Source organism: Pelophylax lessonae, assembly GCF_965119305.1.
Source record: "Pelophylax lessonae genome assembly, chromosome: 4".
NCBI lineage: Eukaryota > Metazoa > Chordata > Amphibia > Anura > Ranidae > Pelophylax > Pelophylax lessonae.
This window is the reverse complement of record NC_138771.1, coordinates 375,168,632-375,184,640: the sequence shown is the minus strand read 5'-3', so window position 1 is coordinate 375,184,640 and position 16,009 is coordinate 375,168,632. Positions and strand designations below refer to the sequence as shown.

The window sequence follows — 16,009 nt, the reverse complement described above, 5'->3', positions numbered from 1 at the left end:
AAGCCACATCCAATCACAGTTAGAAGCACGCCCCTAGGGACACACTTAACCCCTCCTTCTCCAATAAAGTTAACCCCTTCCCTGCCAGTGTCATTTTTACAGTAACAGTGCATATGTATAGCACTGATTACTGTAGTAATGTCACTGGTACCCCCAAAAGTGTCAAAAATGTCAGTCAAGGGTCCGATCTGTCCGCCGCAATGTCGCAGTCCCGCAAAAAAATAAAAAAAACAATAAAAATGACAAAAATCTTTCCCTTAGTTAGTAAATGCAATAACTTTTGCGCAAACCAATCAAAAATGGATTTTTGTAAGATCTTACCGTAAAATCCTTTTCTCTTAGCTCATTGACAGACGTAGTCCTCGGTGATACACCACCTTCGGGTTATGTTGCCTCCACAGGAGCAGGACTAGACAGGAAATTAAAAAGCTCTGGCCACACCCTAGGGGCAGTCCCAGAGGGTATATCCTCTCTCTCTCTGCCTCAGCAAATCAGTTATGTGAAAAAGCAGTCTTTAGAGATTTAACCCAACCCAACTCAAAAAACAGAGGGGCGGGGACTACGTCTGTCAATGAGCTAAGAGAAAAGGATTTTACGGTAAGATCTTACAAAAATCCATTTTTCTCTAGCGCTCATTGACAGACGTAGTCCTCGGTGATACACCACCTTCGGGACGTCCCAGAGCAGTATCACAACTGAGGGGTGGGAAAATGAAATCAAATCCCAATCTAGAAGGCCCAACCGGTGCCAACTAGAAGTTTACAATGCTCATCCTTAATGATGAGACTCAACAAAAAAGAGAAAAAAAAAATTTTTTTTTTTTTTTTTTCAAACAGAAAAAAACCCTCGAGGTAGACCACCGGTCTCCTCAAATTGCGGCCTGCAAAACCTTGCGGCCAAATGAGGCATCCGCCGATGCCGTCACATCAATTTTATAGAATTTTGTAAAGGTATGTACCGACGACCAGGTGGCCGCCTTACATACCTGGACCACTGACGCCTGATGGCGAAAGGCCCAGGAAGTACTGAGCGCTCGAGTGGAGTGCGCCCTAACAGGGAACGGAGGACTCTGACCCTTAATAGAATAAGCCTGTACCACCGTCTGTCTAATCCATTTGGCAATGGTCACGGCAGATGCAGGCAAACCCTTTCTGGGGCCATCCGTGATCACAAAAAGTGAATCCGTCTTACGGAATGATTCCGTAGCTTTCAGGTATACCCTGATTGCCCGAACCACATCTAAGGAATGCAACGCATGTTCCCGATGATGCTTGGGCTGAGGACACAAGGAAGGTAGTACAATATCTTCATTCAGATGAAAATCTGAAACCACCTTAGGAAGAAAGGATGGCTTAGGATGAAGTACTACCTTATCCCTATGAATCACTAGGTATGGGGACTGGCATGATAATGCAGCCAGTTCTGACACCCTGCGAGCAGAAGTAATAGCCACCAGGAAGGCCACCTTCTGGGATAAAGTAAGCAAGGGAATCTCCCTGATGTTTTCAAAGGGAGGTTTCTGTAGAACCAACAAAACCAAATTAAGATCCCAGGGCGGTAAGGGCGCGCGGACTGGAGGAGCCAGGTGCCGCACCCCCTGGATGAAATTCCGCACCAAGGACTTGGTAGCTAAAGGTTTCTGAAAGAAGATTGCTAATGCTGAAACTTGACCCTTGATAGTGCTCAAGGCTAGCTTCTGCTCAACCCCTTGTTGCAAAAAGGCCAATATTCGAGTCACCGAATAGGTACGTGGAGGAAATCCTAAAGATTCGCACCACGCAATATAAGTCTTCCATGTGTGATAATAGATTTTGCTGGAAGTCGCTTTCCTTGCTTTAATAAGGGTAGGAATGACTGAAGCTGACAAACCTCTGTCCTTCAGTACTTGGGTCTCAATGGCCAAGCCATTAAACCCAGCGACTGTAAAGCATGATGGTAATTTGGTCCTTGAGACCACAGACACTCCCTGAGACGAAGTTCCCACGGAACGTCTGCGACTAGCATGTTCAAGTCGGCCAGGCCGGCTTGAGGAGGCCAGCCTAGAATTTCTAGGACCACTGGCGCTGATAGAATCTGAACCAGGCGTCCCTAGAGGTATCTGGCCCCGACCATCCGAGAAAGTCTGGTCGTTTACTGTTCCCACACATTTATCAGATACCTGATTGTTATCAGGAAGGGTGATCTTTTCTGGTTGAACCTCAGGGACCGAAGTCACCCGACTAGAGGCTACTTGGCCTATCTGGTCAACCAGATCCGATTCCTGTGAGGTATAGGGACTAATCTTAGGAAAAGGTAAAGGAAAAGATCTATTCAGGGAACGGTAACTACCGCTTCCTGTAGTACTTAAATGTTGGAAGGGAAGAATCGCACCGGTAGTAGTGGTTGATGCTCGATCTAATGTCCTGAATACCGGTGAAAACGTCCCCCCACCCTGAAACCGGGTGGGGGCGCACCTTCAGGCTGTGTACTCCTTTGCTTCGGGTTTGGCTGGGTTGGTCCTCTGCTTGTCCGACCAGCCCTTCTTGAACCCTCCTGGAGGAGTCTTGCCTTTCCCGCTAGTACCAGCCGGGCGCCCTTTATGGGCGGTAAAGAAAGGTCCTCGCTTGTTGCGAGGTCCCTTAGCTTTAGCAGCCTGTGGCAAAAAAGTGCTCTTGCCCCCAGTGGCATCCTTAATGATTTCATCTAGGTTGGCCCCAAATAGACGATTCCCCTGAAAGGGGAGATTTGTCAAGGTCTTCTTGGAACCTAGGTCAGCTGACCAGCATTTTAACCACAGCACACGTCTGAGGATCACCGCTGACATAGATGCATGCCCTAATAAGGGAGTAGTGTCCAAGGCTGCGTCACAGATAAACTGTAGCCCTTGTATAATCTGTTCCATCAAATCAGATGTCTCCTGGGGAATATCTTTTCCCCTAAGGTCTTGGCGTACCATTTTCGCCCATTCCGTAAGTGTCTGGGAAACTAGACCAATAACAATTACTGGTCTAAATGCTGACCCTATCAGAGAGAAGATGGTGCGGGACTCTGCTTCCATCTTTCGATCCACCGGGTCCTTAAAGGACGAAGTGTCCTCCACTGGGATAACCGTGGCTTTATTCAGCCTGGAAATAGGTGGATCCACCACTGGTGGTACCGTCCATTTCTTAATGATGGATTCCTCAAACGGATAGCGTCTAGCAATACGCTTGGAAATAGTAAAGGTACGTTTAGAATGCTCCCATTCTCCTTTAATCTGATTACCGAAACATTTGGGTACAGGAAAAACCTTCACCGTTTTGATGGGCTTATTAGTACCAAAAGGAATCTCTGTTTCAGTTGCCTCTGCCGGTAAAGCCTCAAGTTTTAAGGTTTCCTGCACTGCCACAACTAGTGCGTCCACCAATGCTTCTTCCTGAATTATAGCAGGAGAAGAAGCGTCCTCCTCACTGTCTGAGGGGGCTTTACCTGGGATAACAGCCCTTGCAGAGGAACCTGCAGCTGCAGTGACCATCTCTGAATCTGAGTCAGAGGTGTCAGATAGTATAGGGGTAGGCGGGGGTCGCTTCCTTGACCCCCGTCCCTGACAGGCCGCCTCCACCCGAGCCACCATAGACTCCAAAATTGCTGTAAATGACTCTATACTCTGTGCACCGGCGGGTCCCGTGGCCCCCTCGAGGGAAACAGGTGGGGGAATATGTGTGGCAGGGTCCATGATAATTCCAGTCACTTCCTGGATAATATAATTCAAAAATAAAAAACTTTTTTTTTTTTTTTTTTCAGACCCCCAGCGCCACAAAAAGCCCCTTAGTGTTACCTGCTAGGGATCCCTATCGATCGAGAGAGAGAGAGATAGACCCCCAGGCTCACCACTTGATGCTCAGAGTTTAACTGCAACAGGTTACAGCGCTGTCTTGACAAACAGGAAGTCTTTTGGCTGGCTGCCCAGGAAGAAAGGAGGCGGCTCCGCCCCTCTGCACGCCTTCCGGCGCCTCCCCCAAGCTCCACGAGGTGTTAGGATCACCTCAAACATGGCCGCCCCCATGCTGGAGACACGAGGCTACGCCAAAATGGCGGCTCGTGCGATCCAGCAAAAAAAATGGCGGCGGCCTGTACTGAATAGCGGTGTGCTCTCTGCATGGGGATATGGCGTGGTTGGCGGTACCGGCCCTGGCGGACCGCATGGCCATTCGGGAGGCCTGCTAATAGCTGGAGATCTGATTAGGAAGGCAGTCTACATGTCCGTGGCTTCTGACTGGTAGGTAGCTTATTCTTATCACCGTAAGATTCCCAGAATGCCACAGATTACATCTTTTTAACATGTATACAATTAGATTGTTAGCTCCCAAACCAAGCCTCCTGGCTTTTTGCACATAAAATCACACTCAAAGTAGGAGGATCTGTGTCATGTTATAGGATAGAGAGGGACTCTATCTTACCATACAGAGAGGGGCCCGCGTTCACCACAAGACCCGTCAGGGGAAAAGGGGGAACATACTACTCACCATACCGGAACCAGGCGGGCACCAACTCCTGACAGTACCCCTCTCCACCGGGGCGGGAGGGCTGTCGACCGATACGGACGCCGTGACTCATGGTCTTTGGCGTTTCAGCGAGACGTTTAACTCGCGGGGTCAGTCCTTTAATGGGACTTTGTCGCGGCCGACCCAGCGCGGAGCTATGGCCTGCACGCGCTCGTAGGCTGAACTGGGGTGACCACCGGATCTCAACATCCAGCCCGTCGCCCAGTTCAGCTTTCTTGCTTGAAGATCTCACAGGAACACTGGAGAAAAAAAGCTGTCTAAAAAATCCTTTAAGAAAAAATTCTTGCCAGGACCTAAGATCCCAGCAAGGTATCTAGGTCCTTACTCCTAACTAGACAGAAAATAACTGATTTGCTGAGGCAGAGAGAGAGAGGATATACCCTCTGGGACTGCCCCTAGGGTGTGGCCAGAGCTTTTTAATTTCCTGTCTAGTCCTGCTCCTGTGGAGGCAACATAACCCGAAGGTGGTGTATCACCGAGGACTACGTCTGTCAATGAGCGCTAGAGAAAATACGCTTATTGCAGTTTTTGTTTACCAAACATATGTAGCACAAAACAAATTGGCCTAAAATGTTAAAAAATTTAGATTTTTACATTTTTTGGGGGGGAATTTCATATAAAAAAAATGTGAAAATAGATATTTTTGCAAAATTGTCGCTCTTTTTTTGTTTATAGCAAATGGTCAAAAAAAAAAAAAAATCGCACAGGTGATCAAATACCACCAAAAAAAAGCTCTGTTTGTGGGAAAAAAAGGACGTAAATTTCATTTGGGTACAGCGTTGCACGACTGCGCAATTGTCTGTTAAAGTCACGCAATGCCGAATCGCAAAATAGGCCCTGGTCAGGAAGGGGGTAAAATCTTCCGGGGCTTAAGTGGTTAAAGTGTATTTTTTCCCAAAAAACTGCGTTTCAAAGACTTCTGCGCAAATACAGTGTGACATAAAAGATTGAAACAAACAATCGCCATTTTATTCTCTAGGGTCTTGGCTAAAAAAAATATATATATATGTGTTTGGGGGGTTCTAAGTAATTTTCTAGCAAAACATACTGATTTTTAACTTGTAAGCAACAAGTGTCAGAAAAAGGGTAAAGCCCCGTACACACGTAGCGATTGTCGGCCGTAAATATTCGGCCGCCGAACGATCGGCCAATTGTCGGCTTGTTAGTATGATGTTTCCGACAACCGACTCCGACTTTTCGGCCGAACAGAATCGGGTGTGCAGGCATTAAAATTTTTGTTGGCCAACACCAGAACGGCCGATTGTTCGCCAGTCAGTACAGAATTCGGCCGACAAACAGCAGATTTGCAAGACTGGGCATGCTCAGAAAATAAAAAAGACACGGAAAGTTAACCATCACATGACATCACTTCTGCAGTCGGCTGTTGTTGGCCGACAAAATTAGTGTGCAGTCTTTAGCACTTTTCAGCCGACAGGACAGCACCGGACAAAAGACGGCCGATCGTTCGTCCGACAATCGGTACGTGTGTACGGGGCTTTAGTCTTTAAGAGGTTAAACTGCCCTCACTTACAGATGGAAGTTCATCCCTTTGATCTAAAATAAGGAAATGATACATTGAAAAACATTTGGTTTATAGTTATCTAGCAGTCTTAAAGCGTTCGTATACTCCGCCATTAAACTTCTACCTACAGGTAAGCCTATGATAAGGCTTACCTGTAGGTAAAATGAATATCTCCTAAACCTGCACAGTTTAGGGGATATTCACCCTGCATGCAGCCGCTGACACCAGCGACGCATACGCTCTGAAGGGCCTGGCAGACCTTCAGAGCTCTTTGCCGTCTCCTTGCATGCACGTGAGTGATGTCATCGCGGCTCCGGCCACTCACAGCGCCTGAGCCACCAAACCCAGAAGAGACACCGAGGGAACATGACAGCTTCCTCAGCAGTGACCGGGCGACTGTGTCGGGGCTTCGTTTTAAGGTAAGTATTTCATAATGAGATAGTATGCAATGTATACTAGCTCATTATGCCTTTCTCCTGCAGGGTTTGTTTGTTTTGTTTTTTGTTTTTTGAGTATACAACCGCTTTAATGTTTGTTAAACATTTGCTGGAGGCTCTTTTTTTTTTTTTTTTTGACAGCTGTGAGTGAGCAGAAAACAGCTCTGTAAGAATCGAGGGTATACTGTTTTAAGATCGTGAGGGGGTGAATAGAGATCGTGATTTTTTAACGATTAATCGTGCAACTCTAGTATATTACTTTTAGGGTCCGTTCCCACGGGGGGTCAGATCTGGTCCACCTATTTGTTTTTCAGGTGGTCCTGATAGGAAAGGTCCATGCATTCCTATGGACTTGTGTCATCCTTTTACATCCAACCTAGTTCCAGGTCCATTCAGGCCCACAAAAAAAAAAAGAAAAAAAAAAAGTAATAATAATAAATGGGAGGTTGACTGTGTCCTCATTCATTTAAGCGGACCACATCGGAGGCAGCCAGGTGTAAACAGACAGCCCATAGAGCAGAGCAGGGTTTGTCTGTGTCTGCTCAGTGCAGTTTATGCACAGCCGACACGTACAGACCCTGCTCTGCTCCAATCAGCAGGGGATCAGCTCAGATCTGTAAGCACAGTTTAAATAAGGGATCAGTGTGTGTTTGTTCAAAAATGTTGAAAAGGTCATCAGTTTCCATTGGGTGTACTTACTTTTTCACATGAATGTATATCTGTAAGTGCCTGTCACAGTCTAACCCCTGTCCACAGGAGTGCGATCATGCTGGTTAAAAACATGTCCATGCTTCTGCAAGCAGTCTTCTCTCCCACTCCTCACTCTATGGATAAACATGCACACTGTGCATGGAAAGTTTTTAAACTAAGTTCACATTTGTGCGATCACAGAGATCGCATGTAATTCGGAGCGCACTGCTCCTAAAATTACATGCGATGTCTGTGCGGTGCAAATTCAGCCATGCAGTTTGCATGGCTGAATTCACACCGCAATTGCACTGAAACACGCACAGGTCCCTTTTTTTGGTCTGCAGCAGAATCGGATCGCATGGTGGTTCACACCAGTGCGATCCGATTCTGTGTGAACTTGCAGATCGCACTGCGATATGCGATCTGATCTGGGGGTGTCGTTAACTTTGAATTGACACCCCCAGCGTTATCGCATATGGCAGTGTGAACTGCCTGTTGTGCGTTCCCGCATTGCACAAATGTGAACCGGCACTAAAGATGAAACTTTTTCTTTTTTGTTTAGCTCTGGATAGGGCTAAAGAGAGAGGGATTAAAACTACTGTAAGGTTTTTTATTGCTGTCTGTTCTCCAATTATGGACATTCACTCTACGTCATAATTACAATTTTTTTTTTTTTTTAATCAACAAAATCCAGTTAGGCTAAACGGCTCCATCTAAATGTAAAACCACAATACTAATAGTTAAATCCAAGCATTATAAAATCTGTTTGTTAAAGGAATGATGAGTAAAAATTGTGAGATACTGTAAAGTGCAGAATCTGTAAATTAACTTTACAAAATCCCAAATAATTAATTTTTACTGATTTTAATTAATTTATTATTGTAAATATAGTAATAACTAATAAAAATTGTGAGATGATTGAGCAACAATGCAGAATCTGTGGATTTACAGTACAAGGCATCAAAGAATCCATTCTCAATCAGAGCAGTATTGAACCCAACATGTATATTTTGCAGCTTACAAAAATTCTCCAGCTTTAGTTCTGCTTTAACACCCCCATTGCCATTCTGTCCTAGGCATGAATGACGTGTACCTGGTCCTGCAGCCTCCTTGGATACTTGCATCACATCTCCAAGGAGGCTGCAGAATTAGAAAACTGCCTTATCAGAGCTAGATGCCTACACCTGGAAGAGGCAGCCAGCTGAAGAGGACAAAGATGGAAGCACAGGACCCACCCTGTGGCACCCAAACAGCAGATTGCAGCAGAACAATGCTGGATTTGCTGTACATGCAAGTATGTGCTTTGAAAAGCACTACAGATACAGTTGTGCTCATAAGTTTACATACCCTGGCAGAATTTATGATTTCTTGGCCATTTTTCAGAGAATATGAATGATAACACAAAAACCTTTCTTTAACTCATGGTTAGTGTTTGGCTGAAGCCATTTATTATCAATCAACTATGTTTACTCTTTTTAAATCATAATGACAACAGAAACTACCCAAATTACCCTGATCAAAAGTTTACATACCCTGGTGATTTTGGCCTGATAACATGCACACAAGTTGACGCAAAGGGGTTTGAATGGATATTAAAAGGTAACCATCCTCCCCTGTGATCTGTTTGCTTGTAATTAGTGTGTGTGTATATAAAAGGTCAATGAGTTTCTGGACTCCTGACAGACCCTTGTATCTTTCATCCAGTGCTGCACTGACGTTTCTGGATTCTGAGTCATGGGGAAAGCAAAAGAATTGTCAAAGGATCTGCAGAGAAAAGGTAGTTGAACTGTATAAAACAGGAAAGGGATATAAAAAGATATCCAAGGAATTGAGAATGCCAATCAGCAGTGTTCAAACTCTAATCAAGAAGTGAAAATGAGGGGTTTTGTTAAAACCAAACCACGGTCAGGTAGACCAACTAAAATTTCAGCCACAACTGCAAGGAAAATTGTTCGGATGCAAAGATAAACCCACAAATAACTTCAGGTGAAATACAGGACTCTGTGAAAACGTGGTGTGGTTGTTTCAAGATGCACAATAAGGAGGCATTTGAAGAAAGATGGGCTGCATGGTCGAGTCACCTGAAGAAAGCCATTACTACGCGCAAATGCTACAAAGTATTCCACTTACAATACACCAAACACCATAGAGACAAGCCTCAAACCTTCTGGCACAAAGTCATTTGGAGTGATGAGACCAAAATTGAGCTTTTTGGCCACAACCTTAAACGCTACATTTGGAGAGGAGTCAACCATGCCTATGATGAAAAGGTACACCATTCCTACTGTGAAACACGGAGGTGGATCGCTGATGTTTTGGGGATGTGTGAGCTACAAAGGCACAGGAAATTTGGTCAGAATTGATGGCAAGATGAATGCAGTATGTAATCAAAAAATTCGCATTCATCGGCCTGGAAGCTGCGCATGGGACGTACTTAGACATTCCAACATGACAATGATCCTAAACACAAGGCCAAGTCGACCTGTCATTGGCTACAGCAGAATAAAGTGAAGGTTCTAGAGTGGCCATCTCGGGCTCCTGATCTCAATATCATCGAGTCTCTGTGGGGAAACGTGAAGTTCATGCAAGACAGCCCAAGAATTTACAGGAACTGGAGGCTTTTTGCCAGGAAGAATGGGCAGCTTTACCATCTAAGAAGATAAAGAGCCTCATCCACAAATACCACAAAAGACTTCAAGCTGTCATTGACGTTAAAAGGGGTAATACACAGTATTAGGAACTGGGGTATGTAAACTTTTGATCAGGGTCATTTGGGTAGTTTCTGTTGTCATTATGATTTAAAAAGAGTAAACACAGTCGATTGATAATAAATGGCTTCAGCCAAAAACTAACCATGAGTGAAAGAAAGGTTTTTGTGTTATCATTCATATTCTCTGAATAATGGCCAATAAATCATAAATTCTGCCAGGGTATGTAAACTTATGAGCACAACTGTAAATGGAGGGAAAATGGGAGCAGGTAGGGGGAGTAATTACTGTTTTGGCTATGTGACAGGAAGATGGTAAATCTATTCAATGGGAAACAAATGGCAAAAACAAAACAAAAAAAATTGACAGGGGGTTCTAACCCTCTCTCACTCTAAATACAAAAAAGTTTTGCCTTAAGATACTTAAAGTGTGAGTTTACCCTCTTACACATCCCCCCTGGTCCCACTGACCTGGAGTCCTGCGATCCCCCACTGTGAGAAATCCCTACAGCCTAATCTCCTAAACGTACTTCCCTACATGTATGGATAGAAAGCATCCTAACATGTCGGCGGCGGCGCTGACCAATCAGAACACTCCTAGCCTGCCCTGTCAGCGCTGGAGAAGTGGAGAGAAAGCCGCCGTAATTTCCAATCCTAAGGTCCGGTTCACACTTATGCGATGCGGGAAGGCTGCGAATCCGCAGCCTGTTCCCGCATCGCACACGCACCCCCGGCAGTTCACACTGCCATATGCGATACGCTGGGGGTTTCAATGTAATCTTAACGACACCCCCAGTTTGATCGCATATCGCAGTGCGATCTTGCAGTTCGCACAGGATTGGATTGCACAAGTGTGAACCGCTGTGCGATCCGATCCTGATGCAGCTGCAAAAAAGGGTCCTGTGCGTGTTTGCTGCGGGTGCGGTGCGAATTTAGCCATACAAAGTGTATGGCTAAACTCGCACCGCACAGTTGATCGCATGTAATGAAGGAGCAGTGCGCTCTGACATTACACGCGAACCCCGCACTCGCATAAGTGTGAACCGGGGCTCAGACTGGTAAAGCGGCGACCTGATGTTTCACAGTGAGTGATCGTAGGGGCTCCAGGTCAGCGGGACGGGGGGGTGGGGGTCCCTTATAAGTTCACCTTATAGTTAACAATATAGTTACATCCTCTCTAATGTCGGAAGTTTGCGAGGTGTCCCTAACCAGCATCTTCTCCCCAAGTCTTTGGGCCTCTTTTGGTCGGTGACATAACCCCTATGCATTCGCAGTAGTCAGTCGTCCTGGTACGGGCCAAGCTGAGCTACGCATGTGCAGCTCAGTGTACATACAAGAGAACACTGCAAGCAGGCAGGTAGGTAGGTGTACTGAATGTGTCTTGTCTGCATTTCTTTTTTTCTTACCTTAATGAATTTCCTGTATTAAGGTAAAAAAAAAAAAAAAAAACATTTTAAAGCTTGCTTTCCTCCCCCCACCTCTCTAAATACTTACCCAAGTCCTCAATCGCAATTGATCCAATGCTGTCAACAGCTGCAGCTCTTCTCTCCCCCACTCTCCCTCTACACACAAAGACTCGGGCAGCAGCAGGAGGAGCCATAAGCCATGAGGAGGAAGCAGGGCCAAGCTACATTGTGTCTATGGAGTGCAGCTACAGACAGTGGATATAAAAAGTCTACACACCCCTGTTAAAATGTCAGGTTCTTGTGATGTAAAAAAAAAAAAAAACTTTGTATTCAGACCGAATACATATTAAACAAGCAAAAAGATGGAGCAAACCCTGAACATGTATTTCTAAAGCTGGTGCAGCTATGAACCAGCTATGGATAGTGTAGGATCCACTGATAATGGGGTACTTTGACGTAGTGGTGGGCTTGAGCACGATATGGCCATATGGTGGGACCAAATCCCCATTTTTATTTATGGATTGTCTCCATATTTGATAGTCATTTCTTTTGCATGTGTGCGCTATTCTTTTTTAATATGCATGTCGCTTGGTTCATAGCTGCACCGGCTTTAGATATACATGTTCAGGGTTTGCTCCCCCATCTTTTTGCTTGTGCATTGTGTGAAACATCTTAAAACTAAGCCCGCCAGTGGTGGGATGTTGCCATTGACAGGACTTCCCTTTTCACTTGGTCTTCCAGGTTCGTGGGCTCCGCTCCTTTGAATGGCCGAGCCGCGATGACATTACTGTTTACGGCACAGGTATGCCTTTCCTTCTGAGCACATGCGCCAGTGGCTTCACAAGGAAATCTCTCCTGAACACTGCACGTTTAGAAGATATTTACAGTACCTATAGGGAAGTCTTATTATAGGTAATAACAAACAAAAGGCCTTTACTACCACTTTAACAAATATGTGATTCACATATCTGCACTGCTTTGCAGTGCAATTATTGAATATGACCTGGCAGATAGTTTTTTTTTCCCATTATAAAGCATAGCAAAATATTTGGAATAGTGTGATGGCGTGCCATAACAATATAGCTCACACTGGTAGGCCCCATTCACACGGGAACTGATATCTGTAACGGGTTTTACGTACCAGGGGTCCCTGGGTGCTTGCATGCAGGCAGCCCATTCATGTCTGTGGGGACACAGCTGCTTGTACTACTGCGACAAGCATGTGGGTGTGCGGTCTCAAACATATAATGGGCTCTCTGAACACGGCACCCGGTGGCTGAAACACCCTGCCCATTAAGTGCCGGGTCACATTTCTGTGATGACAGACATTGCATGTCATTTGGAGCGCACTGCTCCTAAAATTACATGCGATCTCTGTGCGGTGCTAATTCAGCCATACAGTTTGTATGGTTGAATTCGCAGCGCAATCGCACCCAACACGCACATGACCCTTTTTTTGGTCCGCAGCAGAATTGGATCGCATGGTGGTTCACACTAGTGCGATCCAATTCTGTGCGAACTTTCAGATCGCACTGTGATATGCGATCTGATCTGGGGGTGTCGTTAACTTATAATTGACAGCCCCAGCGTATCGCATATGGCAGTGTGAACTGCCAGGGGTGCGGATGCGATATGGGGACACGCTGTATATTCACAGCGTTCCCGCATCACACAAATGTGAACCGGGACTTCGTGCCGGTTCACATATATGCAATGTCAGACATCGCATGTGATTCGTAGCGCACTGCTCTGCAAATGACATGCAATGTTAATGCGTTGGGAATTCAGCCATACAGATTGTATGGCTGCATTTGCATCACATTCGGACCAAAGTCACACAGGACCCTTTTCTTGGTCTGCACCAGAATCAGATCACATGGGTGTTCACACCTATGCAACGCGATTCATGTCCGAACTGCGATATGCGAACTGATCTGGGGGTGTTAACTTTGCATTGACACCCCCAGAGATTCGCATATGGCAGTGTGAACTGCCTGCGATTCGGGAACCCGCTGTGGATTCGCAGGGTTCCCGCATAGCATATGTATGTTCTGGCACTGCGTACAGACTGCACAGCCCGTGTGAATGAGGCCTACGTTGTATATAAAAGGCAGCTAAATTGAGGAAGCATAGGTTGTATGGAATGAGGAAGTATGCCTCCTTATCGTGTAAAGGCATATAGACTGGCTTTCACTTCATAGTGAATAAACTTGTCACTGATGGGACAGAACATACAAGGTGTGGATGGGCTCAGCAATTTACTACCATTGTGTCCACCTATCAGCGGACCTCCCGGCATCTCATCACTGGTACCAGGGAGTAACACACACGTGCCTGTCTCCAGACCCAGCACACCGCCTCTATGCTAGGAGTACACTTCACACAGACTCCCTGAGCGGAGGACACACACACTTCTCACATGTAAGTAGGACTGCCTCTGACCTGCTCGCCCAGCTTTCTCTCATAGTAACACACCGGCCCCTCCATCCTCCAGTCACGTTGACACAGTTAGCAGAGACCGCCCCAGGAAGAAGCGTCACACACAACAGGCAGAGAAGGGAACTACGGAGTATCACATGGGAGACGGAGGGAGGCGCTGACATCCTGCGTGTCCGTGTTCTATCGGAATACCGCTACCGGAAGTGACGTACGGACTGGAACAACTTACTGCGCATGCGCCATGCGTTCCAACATGGCCGCTATGCGTTCCAATAGATTTACTGATGTGACAGAACACGAAAGACAGAGGCGGTGTTCTAAAATTTTGTCGGACCCGTGAAAAAATCGGACCTCGTCACTTCCGGTTGCAGAGCGTCACAAAACAGTTGATAGGAGTCGTCCGTGCGCATGCGCAGAAGACATTTTTCGAGGTTTGGCAAAATTATAACAGAGAACGGACAGCTGATTGAGAGAAGGCGGGGCTGAGGTGCGACGGGACGGAGGCACATATGCAGAGCTGGCGGAGGAGGCGGGACGGAGGTGCGGCCGTGTAATATATGCAGGGCTTAAGCGACTCCCTGTTTTATTATCTTTAGTAATTATCGTATTATTTATCCTTCGGATTTCATGACATTTAGTATTTCTATAATGCAAAATAAGAAATACTAAATGTAATGAAATCCTAAGGGTAAATAATACGATAATTAGTAAAGATAATAAAACAAGGAGTCGCTAAAGTCCTACATTTATTACACGGTCGCACCTCCGTCCCGCCTCCTCTATTCAGCTCTGCAGATGACGCGGCGGTGTCTTCCGTCCCACCTCAGCCCCGCCTCCTCTCATTCAACTGGTCGCTCTGTGTTATAAGTTTACCAAACCAAGATAATGTCTAGTGCGCATGCGCACTTGAGACTCCCATAACCGGAAGTGACGAGGTCCGATTTTTTCACGGGTCCGACAAAATTTTACAACAGCGGGACATCTTCTTACACCCACGCAACTCCTGTATTTTACATTTATTTTAGCAGTAAACTCACTTTATAGAATTAATCACAGTATTACATTTCTATTATTTTGCATTCTGGTAAATATAGCGAGAAACCTGCGGCCAGAAGGTGGCGACGGCCATCTTGGTACACCCTGCACTGCTCAGCGGCAAACTGATTATATAGTGAAATAGTCTATTTTGCTATATAAGGAGAGTTCACTGCTAAAATAAATTTAAAATTCAAGACTTGCGTGGGTGTAAGGAGATGTCCGCCTCTGCTTCATGTTCTGTCACATTAGGAAAACTATTAGAACGCATAGCGACCACGTTGGAACGCATTGCACATGCGCAGTAAGTTGTTTTAGTCCATACGTCACTTCCGGTAGCAGAATCTGATAGGTAGTGGTATTCTGACAGAACATCTACCTATCAGATTCTGCAACTGGAAGTGGCGTTCAGACGAGAACAACTTACTGCGCATGAGACATGCGTTCCAACATGGTCGCTATACAATCCAATGGGTTACCTAATGTGACAGTAGCAGCGGCGGACATCTTCTTACACCCACGCAAGTCCTGAATTTTACATTTATTTTAGCAGTAAACTCACTTCATAGAATGAATCACAGTATTGCATTTCTATTATTTTGTATTCTGGTAAATATAGCGAGGAGAAAACTGTGGCCAGAAGGTGGTGACGGCCATCTTGGTACACCCCATACTGCTCAGCGACAAACTGATTATATAGTGAAATAGTCCATTTTACTGTATAAGGAGAGTTCACTGCTAAAAAAAAAAAATTCAATACATGCGTGGGTGTAAGAAGAAGTCCGCCTCTGCTTCATTTTCTATCACATTAGGAAAAGTATTGGAACGCATAGCGGCCATGTTGGAACGCATAGTGCATGCGCAGTAAGTTGTTCTAGTCCGTACGTCACTTCCAGTAGCAGAATCTGATAGGTAGCGATATTCTGACAGAACACCTACCTATCAGATTCTGCGACCAGAAGTGACGTTTGGACGAGAATTATATACTGCGCATGCAACATGTGTTCCAACATGGCCGGTATGCGTTCCTGTGTATCAGCCTTAGCTAATTTAGCCTAAAGCTGATACACAGACCAGAGAGAATCAGCCTGTCTCACACTCTCTCTCATGCAGGAAATTGACACAGGACATGAAAGGATATGCAGGTACATCATGATCTCCCACCCATTCGGTATTTCTGGTCAAACTCTGAGATGTTGAATGCATATCGTTAAAGAAAATAAATAATTTACATGTTCTTTTATCACATA

The 16,009-nt window shown here is 45.5% G+C and overlaps 1 protein-coding gene across 1 annotated transcript in view; it reads right to left on the bottom strand.

Moving 5' to 3' along the window:
- RARS1 (arginyl-tRNA synthetase 1) overlaps positions 1 to 13,845 on the bottom strand; it is a 233,797-nt gene extending 219,952 nt beyond the window's left edge. Inside the window, exon 1 of the mRNA XM_082252882.1 lies at positions 13,728 to 13,845. Within this exon, the coding sequence (XP_082109008.1) occupies positions 13,728 to 13,772 (45 nt within the window). The 5' untranslated portion in view covers positions 13,773 to 13,845. The remainder of the gene's footprint in view (positions 1 to 13,727) is intronic.
- Positions 13,846 to 16,009: the final 2,164 nt, after the last annotated feature.